The sequence below is a fragment of the Sinohyriopsis cumingii genome, chromosome 9 (assembly GCF_028554795.1).
Source record: "Sinohyriopsis cumingii isolate HCF-2022 chromosome 9, ASM2855479v2, whole genome shotgun sequence".
In the NCBI taxonomy this organism is placed as follows: Eukaryota; Metazoa; Mollusca; class Bivalvia; order Unionida; family Unionidae; genus Sinohyriopsis; species Sinohyriopsis cumingii.
The window spans coordinates 90,637,426-90,649,852 of record NC_142969.1 but is presented as its reverse complement, the minus strand read 5'-3'; the positions used below and the strand labels follow the sequence as shown (position 1 = coordinate 90,649,852).

The 12,427-nt window shown below is 35.2% G+C and overlaps 1 protein-coding gene across 1 annotated transcript in view; it reads left to right on the top strand.

The window, feature by feature from the left end:
- Positions 1-12,427, top strand: part of LOC149792224 (small ribosomal subunit protein uS9m-like) — a 66,958-nt gene that overhangs the window by 25,329 nt on the left and 29,202 nt on the right. Inside the window, exons 5-8 of the mRNA XM_089970755.1 lie at positions 391-421; positions 4,767-4,846; positions 7,959-8,050; positions 12,164-12,239. Coding sequence (XP_089826881.1) covers positions 391-421; positions 4,767-4,846; positions 7,959-8,050; positions 12,164-12,239 — 279 coding nt within the window. The remainder of the gene's footprint in view (positions 1-390; positions 422-4,766; positions 4,847-7,958; positions 8,051-12,163; positions 12,240-12,427) is intronic.

Here is a 12,427-nt window from a genome sequence, read left to right as displayed (position 1 = left end):
TTACCCCTTATAAGCTGTTACATTTTTCTTGTCATGGGAGGCATAACCGTCAAATTCCAGCATTGACTACAGTCACCATGTAAATGAAATTAAAAGCTCAGCAATACACTACAGTTATATTTTTGCATGTATTGCAGTTTTATTTCAGTTAATATAATTTAGTTGTTGTCTTTTGCACTTGATGAATTTTCTGTCTCAATAAATCGTATTTGTAATGAGACAATAAATTTATTGTCTTGTGATAAGCCCACTTTCTACACTTTGACAAACTGGCCAGGTTGGCCCCACTCCATGTTTTATTGTACAAATAATGATGTAAAGATTAATTTATTTTGCATTTGATGTCTCTCGTGTAATGTACGTATCTTCTGAAATTTTCTGTTGTTTTAGCATCCTCTGGAGATCATACCCAGAAGAAAAGGTAGGTTAAAATAAGTCTTTTCTTTGTTAGCTAATTGTTAAAAAGTGCTCCTTTATAGTTAGACAGTTTTCCATTCACCATAATATATATTAAAGGTAGACCTGAGATTCCTTATCACTTACCTCAAAACTATTACTGTCATGCAATATCAGAAATTTGTTTCATTGACGCTATCAAAGATTAGTGACATATATGTTTTAATGTATGTCAAAGTATTGCCCCATGTGTTTTGTGACTCAAGTCTGGGTAACATCACAAGGATAACTCCACATTGCAAATCAGCATTATTATTCAAATGTTGGGAGTGAAGTTTTTAAAGATTGTTTTTTAACTGTGTCATGAGAGGGACGTGTCATTGGTCATTGTAGCAGTAGCAGTATGTCTTTGTCATGGGAAGGATGTGTATCATTGGTCTGTTATGGGAAGGATGTGTGTCATTGGTCAGTGTAGCAGTAGTAGTATGTTATGGGAAGGATGTGTGTCATTGGTCAGTATAGCAGTATGAGTATATTATGGGAAGGATGTGTGTCATTGGTCAGTGTAGCAGTAGGAGTATATTGTGGGAAGGATGTGTGTCATTGGTCAGTATAGCAGTAGGAGTATATTATGGGAAGGCTGTGTGTCATTGGTCAGTGTAGCAGTATGAGTATGTTATGGGAAGAATGTGTGTCATTGGTCAATATAGCAGTAGGAGTATGTTATGGGAAGGATGTGTGTCATTGGTCAGTGTAGCAGTAGGAGTATGTTATGGGAAGGATGTGTGTCATTGGTCAGTATAGCAGTAGGAGTATATTATGGGAAGGCTGTGTGTCACTGGTCAGTGTAGCAGTATGAGTATGTTATGGGAAGGCTGTGTGTCATTAGTCAGTGTAGCAGTAGTAGTATGTTATGGGAAGGATGTGTGTCATTGGTCAATATAGCAGTATGAGTATATTATGGGAAGGATGTGTGTCATTGATCAGTGTAGCAGTATGAGTATGTTATGGGAAGGATGTGTGTCATTGGTCAGTATAGCAGTAGGAGTATGATATGGGAAGAATGTGTGTCATTGGTCAGTGTAGCAGTAGGGGTTATGTCTTTGTTATGTCCCATTACATATCTGATCATAGATTTCGGGCCTATAAGTTTTTGTTGTTGTTGTTGTTGTGGTGTTTAACGCCATTTTTCAGCACACGATAGGCTATGTATGGTGGCCAGTATTAATGGTGGAGGAAGAGCTTGGAAAGAACCACCGACCCACGAGAAGCTACTGGCAAGCTTATTCACATACCCACATTCGCCGAATCCTAGACTTGAACCCACATAGACAGAGGTGAGATGGCAGTGAACCATTAACGGAGAACCCTTTAAACCAACTCGGCCACTTGGGGCCCTTGGACCTATAAGTACTGGTGCATGGTGTTTATAAAGGAATTGAATGACATTTCTGTGTCCTTCTGTCTTCATGGTTTAGGTAAGAATTTAGACACCTTGGGAGAGTTTCCACCCAATGCTAGGCCAAGTGCATGAGGTTTATATTGACTTTGATGAACCATGCCATCCAGCTACACCTCAGTTATGATGCCATCTTGGTTGTTGACCATACCATCCAACCGTCTAACACTTGATCCATACTGCCCTGCTTCATCTCAGTTAGATACCATCTTGGCTGTTAACCATACCATCCAAGAGTCTGGCACTTCATCCATACTGTCAAGCTCCATCTCAATTTTGATACTGTCATAGGTTTTGATGCCATATCAACTACTGACTACTGTCCAGCCATCGGGCTCTTGATCCATAAAATTCATTGACCATATGGCTTCAGGTTCATATCGTCCTATGCCTTTCCAAGGAGAGCCATGTAGTGTTCACATCAGATTGTTAGATCCAGCCATCAGCCTAACATTAACATTACTCCAGCAGTGCAGCCATCTACACTGCTGTCCATATGCCCAACACCTGTAGTGGCAGTTTTTGTTTTTGACAAGGCATCTGTACTGATTTGATGACCATATCCTGCAGATATGGCTAGCCATTTACTCACAGTTTATCATTTTGGATGGTACTGTGACAGTCTTGGAGATGAAATACTAGTGGCTTACAAATCCACTTGACACCAGCCCAACATCCAGATGGGCATCTTGTGCAATGTTTGCTGGTTTCATTTTATGTGGTGAGATGATCTTATTATTTCCTCTTTCCAGAAGTAAACCACATTGCCCCTGGTTGTGCTGCTTGCGTGTAGGAGAGTATATTAACCTTCATATCCAATATCCTTCCCTCAGAGGTTACCTGAAGTATATTTTAGATGCTCAATTTTCGGATGCTCAATATTCCCTCCACCTATTACCTATTCCCCTAACATTAATGCATACATGCCAACCATTATGCTGTTGGCATAATCATTGCGCTTTTTTTTCCGCTAAGCTATGCCCTATGCATTAATTTATTCTGATTATGTGTTTTCAGTATATCCCCCTCCAAAAAAAAATTAATAATTTATTTTCCCATTCTTATTAACATCCCATTAATCCCACAGACCGTATTCTTGAAAAGATGGCTTCTTTGTAACTACAACATAAGAGTATGCTAGTCTGTTGACTTACATGCACTTTCCTAACAGTATTATGTTCTATTTATAGCAGTTGCCCTATTTCCAAGAAATAGGCTGGTTCTACTTTCAAAGTTTTGACCTCAGTTTCTATTTATAGCAGCTGTATGGCTTAGTTAGGAGAGAACAGATTGGTTTTCTAACTTGTAATCTTTGCTCGCAGATTCTTTGTTCAAATTGATATCTGGTGCAGAACCTGTCTGTAGGTATTCGGCGCTAAAAGTCAAGTCAGATTTATTCTAGTTGATGCGTGTGTTAGAACAAAAATATTTTTCAGATAAATTCACACATGGATTAGTAAAGATGAAAAATTGATTCGGAGATGAATACATGAACAACATATTACAGCATTTAATTCTATGGCAGCTTCATGCTCCTTGCAGGCTGCGTGGAAAGGATTTTAATAATGGTCTTGGTGGTAAAACAAAGAAACCTTGATTTACTTTGTTTTGCTAACTCCAGTACTACGTTAACTTCTTTTTTTTACAGCAGAACTAAATTGTGGACACGATTTTTATAAATGCAGAGGCGTTATATACCGAGTTCTTAAAAGAACACAGACTACCCCTAGCGGTAGAAGACTACATTGGTCATTTGTTCAAACGGATGTTTCCTTATTCCAAATTTGCAGAAATATGCATATGCAAGAACAAAATCATCTAACATTGTTAGGTGTTTAGCAGAATATACTTCACTTAAAATTGCAGAAGTCATCAAAATTGGGCCGTTTAGTATTGCAACAGACTGGAGTACTGATTATGACAACAAAACGTTGTACCCAGTCTGTGTAAGAGACCTTGACGATGAAAAGGGCAAAGTCAGAGTGCTCTTCTTTCATCACCAGAATTAATAGTAGATTCCACTCGAAAAACAATTTTTTATTTGCTTTATAATGCTTTGAATAAATACAAGTTGGCAGAACTTTATGGGGGTTTTCAGCTGATGCTGCATCACTGATGACTGGAATTCATAAAGGAGTTACATTCTATATTTTGAAAAATGTCTCCATCATTATTCATATCAGGTTGTCTCTGTCATATGATGTACCATGCTGCAGGAAAGGCTGCTGATAAATTAGAAGAACTCTTGAAGTATCAAGTTGTTACTCTACCTTACAATGTACTTCATGCGGACAATTATGTTATATGTGGATTACTCTTTCTCTGCTCGGATTACTCTTTTGGTTCATTTGGATTACACTTTTTCCTCGCCAGGGGTTGGCATGTATTTTAATGGAATCAGGGAATGTATTTAAAGAAGAAAGCAGATTGTTTTGTAAATTATGTTTCTTCTAGAATACATACCTGATCACTTTAAATACTGTCTATCCTTCCCTCAATGTGAGCATCCTATTACACAATGTTCTGCTCAGTTTAAGCCAGTGCCACCTGTATATGATCAGGGGAGGTAATGAGCAAGAATTATTACCCTTTGTGTGTGTGTGTGTGTGTATGTATATATATATATATATATATATATATATATATATATATATATATATATATATATTTTTATTATAGACTGAAAGATGAATTTTCATCTTTGGGATGGCTCGATTTGGAAGTTTAGTTTGGCTTATATTCCTAATGTTAATGTGATCAGGTAAATATTCCTGGAGAAACATAATTTATTGAAATATTTGCTATTAATTGAAAATTATACCAGAAATATTGGGAAATGCAAGTGATACCATGTACCTAGTTTTGTAGAGGTAATTCACAGGTATAGCTAATGCTGTACTTTCTGTTTCAGTTCCACAGTTTGGATCAGATGGAAGACCACACCATTTTCTGTTTTACACAATGAGACCTAATTATTATGAAATTGTGTATGTAAGTATCAAAATATCAAGAATGACACGTTTGTTGCCTTCAACTTCTTAACACAAAGGCTAGTTTGTCTTACATTTTTGAGTGTATATACACACACACTAATTTTATAAGAAAAACATGATGTGGTATTTATGTTATTATACATTTCATAATGAGATCTTAGTGTGTCCTTGTGAAAGGTACTTAGCCCCATTTAGTCTGCATGATATAGTGAATAATGTGTTTAAAGCACCTTTAAAACCAGCAAACCAAAAACATCCATGATGAAGATTCAAAATTATCAGTAGAAGAAAAATTATACTACTTTTATCACCACACTGGTAATAACACTTTGGAACTATTTTCTTTTCCAAGTTTTCTTTTTCTTTTGCTTCCACTGTCTCTCTCCTCTTTCCTCTTTCTCCCCATCAAGGTGAACAAATTAAAAAATTTGTGAAGACTGTAAACATTCTAGTAGTCATTGATCCAGTGCCGTCAAAATAATGCCAAAAATGGAACTGAAAACAATGTAAAGTAGTCTTCAGATTTCAACTTTTTAAAAAATAGTTTTCCACATGAATCATGAAAATTTTCAGTGATTGAACTTATGATTTTATTTATTTTCAGTATTTAATGTCACCCATACATTATCATATACCAACCGCTCTGGTGGCCTAGTGGTTAGAGTATCTGCCTTGGAAGTGTGAGGTCGTGGGTTCGAACCCTGGCCGAGTCATACCAAAGACTAACAAAAATAGTACTAACAGCTGCCTTGCTAGGCACTCAGTGTTAAGAGGTTAGTGTTTGGACTGGTCGGCCTGGTGTCAGGATAATGTGACATGGTGGGACATCATGCTCCATGTCTGCGGCATGATGCCGCAGTGCTACACATCACTATAAACTGCCACACTGCAGACATAGTGATATGACTGAAAAATTGTTAAAGCTTCATTAAAAATCCTAATCACACACACAGACACACATTATCATATATCTGTTATATATTATGACAAATGATGCAGGTTTATAGGGAAAAACTCTTGATTAAATATAGTAATAAAATTGTTGATTAGTAGTCTTGACACTAATCACAATCATGATCATGTTTGAAAATAATGGAGACATGGGTGATAAATGAGTGTTGATTGCAAACTGAAATAAAATGTCATTTTAAATTTTGGCCACAGCATCTGTTGCTGCACTAGAATGCATGCCTGCCCACGCCACACATTTCACATTCAAAATAATATAAAAAAGAGAATAATGATCGTTACTGGTAACCTCACAGTAATTACAATATTTTGTTACAAAGTCTGTCTGATTTGACTGCTCTGTAATGTTTCTACAGTGCTCCCACCTCATCAGTATACACTATATCAAACTGTGCAAGAGATGAGTTTTTAAAAATTAAGATGTATTCATTTTCATGTAACAACAGTTATTAATTTGGCAAGCAATGGAGACAAAATATCCATGCAAACCAACAGCTTTTGCCTTTAAATTATATATAATAAAAAGAAAATTACATTTTTTTAAATAGAATATAAAATCTTAATTTACGACATTAATTCACTAGTATGTTGTACTTACAGTGAAACACTTTATAAATGTATTCATTATTTGCTTTAAACCAGTTCCCATGCGGGGCCCCGAGTGGCTGAGTGGTCTAAAGCGCTCCCCGTTATGGATCACTACCATCTCACCTCTGTCTGCATTGGTTCGAGTCTCGGATTCGGCCAATGTGGTTATGTGAGAAAGCTTGCCAGTAGCTTCTTGAGGGTCGGTGGTTCTTTCTGGGGATTTCCCAGGTTCTTCCTCCACCATGAATACTGGCTGCCATGTATAGCCTATTGTGTGCTGAAAAATGGTGTTAAACAACAACAACAACAGTTCCCATGCATTTGGAAGTTTTGTTACTATTCAGTATTTTAACCCTTTCAACATGGATAAGGTAAACAAAAGTGGTCAAATATCTGCATGTATTGTTGTTAACCATGTGATGCAGGAATACTTTTGTGTACAGAAAATGTAGCATCTTAATGGCATATTAATCCAAATCATAACATGTGAAATTCTTGAGGAAATTTTTAATTTGAACTCTGGCAGCAAATGTCAGTGATTTGACAACTAATCTCATGATTATATCAGTGATATGGCAGCTATTGTCAGCAATACAGTAGCCATTATATGCATTATGGCAGCTATAGTCATTGACATGGCAGCCATTGTCAGCAATACAGTAGCCATTATATGCATTATGACAGCTATAGTCACTGATATGGTACATGGTTGGAACAGTAACACATGCTTGCAACAGTAATGCATAGTTACAACAGTAACACTTGGTTACTTGTGGAAATCCAGAAGCTTCATCAACAAAACAAGAAATGCAAGTTATTTTCACAGTCCTTAAAGATTTACCAGGAACTCTGTGTATAGGTGACATGAAGAATTAAGCTTGAATAGGATTAGGTCATTGGGGAATCAGTTGAGTCCTATAAATTCATTAGCTGAATTTCTTCAGTTTTTAGTTTATACTTCAGTATCAGTGTACAAAATAACATTTGTATATCTTCATTTCCTTGTAAGTATGTAATAAATAGATTATTTAGTTGCGTTTCCTGCCAAAGAGTCCACACAAATATATTCAGTATAAATTCAATTGTCCATATGCATTCATTCTTTCATTAGAGATAGTGGGATAATTTTGATTAGTTAGCTTTTAGTCAATTTATATATATTTGTCAAAAAAATTGATTTAGGCCCAGCTTCAGGGTCCATACATATCAGTATGTGTATAGGATAAGAAAATTCAATACCAGTTTGAATTAATGTTGTTCACACCAGCATTTCATAAAGTATTTTCCCCCAAATGTTACAAATTGTTTTCTGTCTGCCTATATTACTTCATATTGTTTACATATATTTTTTTTGTATTGATAGACTTTCTTTATCTATGATAAATTTGTTTATTTAAAAAAATATCAGACACTGCATGATTGTAGAATAATTTCAAAATTTCTATATTCTAACATGGATATTCATTTAAACTTTAATTTCTGAATTTATAGTTCCTTAAATTCAATACTTCATGCAGTTATGTCTCATTTATTTTGAATTTTCTCTGCTACAGAAAGCTGCCTGGAAACTAGAGGAACTCAAAAAAGTAGAAGACCACTTGCATCAAACAGCTAGTGAGGATGTAATAAACAAGGAAAATAGAATGTTAGTACTATTGTTTTTTATTTGACCAAGTACCTTAAACCAAGATTACTAGGTTTTGAGGCAACTTAAGAACCAATATTGGTAAAAGGAAAACATTTGGCGATTTACAGTGCAATAGAAATGTTGTGTATTGAGACCATTTATTGTAATGCTGTTTATCCATATTGTTTTGTCATAAAGGCTTTCACCAGTGTCCCTGAGAATTAAAATCCACAAGTGATTAAGATCATTTATCTAGCTGACCAATTTTCCAGACAGAATCATTGTCTCTTTGTGCCCTTGAGTAATTGTCATATTTAAAGTACTTCTCAGTACACTAGCTGTGCGTTACAGAGGGCATATCCAATTTAAAACACTTCACAGTCCCCTAGCTGTGCATTACACAAGGCATATCCTATTTAAAGCACTTCACAGTACACTGGCTATATCTTCACAGGGCATATCCTAGTTAAAGCACCTCACACTACACTAGCTGTGGCTTCACAGGCATATCCTGTTTAGAGCACTTCACAGGACACTAGCTATGTGTTCACAGGGCAATTTAAAGAACTTCAGTGTGCACTAGCTTTGGCTTCATATGTTCACAGGGCATACTATATTTAAAGCACATCACAGGACACTAGCTATGGCTTCACAGGGCAATTAAAAGAACTTAAAAGCACATGAGCTTTGGCTTTACAGGGCATACCATATTTAAAGCACTTCACAGGGCACTAGGTGTGCATTACACAGGGCATATCATATTTAAAGCACTTCAGTGATGTAGGTGTGCATTACACAGGGCATATCATATTTAAAGCACTTAAGTGCTGTAGGTGTGGATTACACAGGGTGTATCATATCTGCTGCTATATTACTGGCATTACTACACTAATTAAGTCAACCAGGTGTTTTTTAATTCTGTTGTAGTCCCTAAGAAAATCATTAATACTTTTTTTTCCTACATTTTTTCATGAGATTTGCTGACCAGTGAGGATGGTTAATCATCATCATTAAAACGCAGAGTAAAACCCCAAACAGAAAATGAAATGTTTATTGAATTAAGCCTCTTGGTTTTTATGCAGGTTAGATTAAAAAAGAAATCAGGTGTGATTCACCTGGTTCTGGAAGAAAAAATTCACTGAAAATTTAAGTGGTTTTGTTTAAATAAAACCTTTTTCCAGAAAATGCAGCATAACCAAATGTCCAAGTTTAGTCTTATGGTATTTGAACTAAGAGAAACCTACAACTCATCTACTGGATTTCTACTGTAAAGTAGAGTAATGAAGGATATATCTAAGGAACTTAATTCATTTAGTGGTTCCTAATATACACTGCTCATTTTTTAAGAGTGATTTCTAACAAACAGTGTAAATCCAGATCTTTAAGTGTATTGAATGCAAGTAAATCTGTCAGCAGATTAAGTACTATCTGTTAGTGCATTAAATACAGGTAAATCTGTCGGTGCATTAAGGGTCTGCATTGTTTGCAGTTGGATGCCCATTGTTTCAAACCCTGTAGTGGTCACTTTTACCAAATTTGCATTTAAAATTTGTTTTCTGTTTAGTTATGTGTTCTGTTTACATTCCATTCACATTTATGCCTTATCATCTCACTTTTTTTTAATTAAGGTGTCAAAAGTATATTTAGATTTTGTGTTTGCTCCATTTATCCATTTGCTCCTTTTCATTTTTGCTTCTTTAAAATGAAATGTAAATGCATTTACTCAAGCCGGGTTTTCCTTTTACGAACGCATTAAAGGGAGAAAACAGCAGATTTAATATCTTGAATAATTACTCGTTTGCCGTACCGAAATAGCAAATGCATGAAAAGCATGAGATGACATTGAATTTAGAATAAAGTAAAATATTACTAAAAGTACAATAAGTGTACAGATGTATACAGGTGGACCTGCACTAATGGTCACATTAATATAATGGTCACCAGGTCTCAATGACCATTTCAGTCTCTCTCCATGAAATTTCCTCAGTAAAAGCCATGTAATAAATGGTAGCTGCTTTCTGTGTGGTCAGCAGTCAGGTATTTTTTAATCACGATGTGGTTTCTTACTGCTTAATGTTGTCACTCAAGTGTATCGTGCAAAATGAAGCATTTGCTTAAACACTTTATATCTATCATGCAATTTAAACATGTATGTGGTCGTTTTAGTGTATCATGCAAAATGAAGCATTTGCTTAATCACTTTATATCTATCATGCAGTTTAAACATGTATGTGGTCATTTTAGTGTATCATGCCAAATGAAGCATTTCGTTCAGTCGCTTGAGTTTATCGTGTGAAATGAAGCATTTGTGTGATCACTTGAGTGTATTTATCATGCAAAAATGAAGCATTTGTGTTCCCGAGAAAGTCATTTAGTGACTTAAATTCATGTCATGTGATGTGTAAACATGCCTTATTTAGTTATATTGACTGTATTCAAGTGTGGCAGTGTACCTTTAAACTGGCTAATCTCTCCGCTACATTGTTATTTTAAGGATTTGATTAAAACCACAATATTGTCTAGATATTCATTATAGTGGTAAATATCATTTAGACATTTTTTGTTGGGGTAAATATCATCTCAGCATTGTTGGAGTAAATATTTGAGGTAAATCATCATTCTTATAGCCCTCTATGGTAGTGATCTGATTGCTGTGTTAAACATATTAATCAGAAAATATTATTAGAAAACTAATTTAACCTTGAATCCTCTTTAGTTTCATCAAGCAGAAATATTCAACAATTTCTTAATCAGTGTTTACTGCATAATAATAGCTTGGGAGTCATGATCATGTTATGCTTTTCCAACATATTTTTTCAAATGCAAAATAATCAAAATCACCTTTTAAACACTGCTCAGGTAAGTAAATTATTGGAAGTAAAAAAAAAACAGCTCAAATATAATATCATGGGAAAGTCTACATAAATCCATATGTACATAAATGTATTGTGGTCTGAGTAAAACAAACAGATGGTCACAATGTATATACCATATCTTCATTAAATGTCCAACCTTGTTGAGATGAAAACATTAACTGACAGTTAACCATTAGATTACTTATTTTACTACAAAAATAGATAATGGAACAACATTACAGCCAATGTTTCATATAAGATAGGCCATTGGTTAACAAATGTAAAGAAATGTTATGTCAGATTCAAGCACACAAAAGTGAAGATGAAAACTTGTGCACATTTGATACAAGTACACGATGGGAACAGTGTATCAAATTAAAAGGCATCAAAAGTCACCAATCGGTCACTGAAATGGCCCTTTCTATATTTGGCTTAGGTCGGTTACTTCTGAGACAGATAGCTACAAGTACAGTATACAAACAGCTGAGCTTCCTATCAAAATATTCTACATGAAAAATAGACGAGGGGAAAGCTTAAAGAAGTACATGAATCAAATATTTTCCCACCAGAATTTTTTATTCATAAATTTATAGGGTGAATTGTTTGACTACAAAATGATGCCAGTTACCTGAAATAATAATAACAATAATAATGGTGTTCAGTGCATGGTATTTGTTCAAGAACTAAGTTCCTGCATTCAGAGGTTACCTGTGCACAAAGGTCAATTTGTCGTTTTTCCAAGGGTGGCTGCTTTTCTTATGCTTGGCTGTAGTTATCTGTAGGTTTTCTTTCCTATTTTATTTTGTTCAAACACAGATTGTACAGACATATCCACCTAAGGCAGTTGTGTTTCATTTCTGCTGAGACATAAACATTTGTCTCAGATTGTAAGGGGTACACAATCTTCTGTCAATTTAAAGAATCTAACCTTGAATTATTATGCAGAAAAGATACATTTTCCCCCAAACTTGACTCTGCAAATATGAGTGAATAATACATGTATCTGCAATAATACATCATGATGACTTGTTAAAAACATTTTAGGATCTTTTAGGGTGTTCATAAGGCATATGGTAAATGGAGTTGTTTCGCTTTAGTTACGTAACTTGTGGCTGCTAATAAATGGGCTGCTTTTTCAGTGTGAATATGGTAAACAGGGTAATACAATTTTTACAAATGATGGTCACCAGTAATTGGGCAACATCGAAAAAGAGTGAGAATGGAATCACTTTTATTCAAATGCAGTGTTTCACTGTTTGTGATCTTTATCTTTAAGGGACCTGCGAGGAAGTGAATGGGTCTCGTACAAGACACTTAAGGACAATCTTCAAGAGAAGATAAGTGAACAAGATGTATGTATGCCTGCATTTTAGCAGTATCTAGCATGTGATTCAATATACGTAGATGCTCTGATAACTGTCAGATCTGATATCATTAATGTTGACATTTCTGACAGTATCTTGATGAGTTTAATGTTGACATTTCTGACAGTATCTTGATGAGTTTAATGTTGACATTTCTGACAGTATCTTGATGAGTT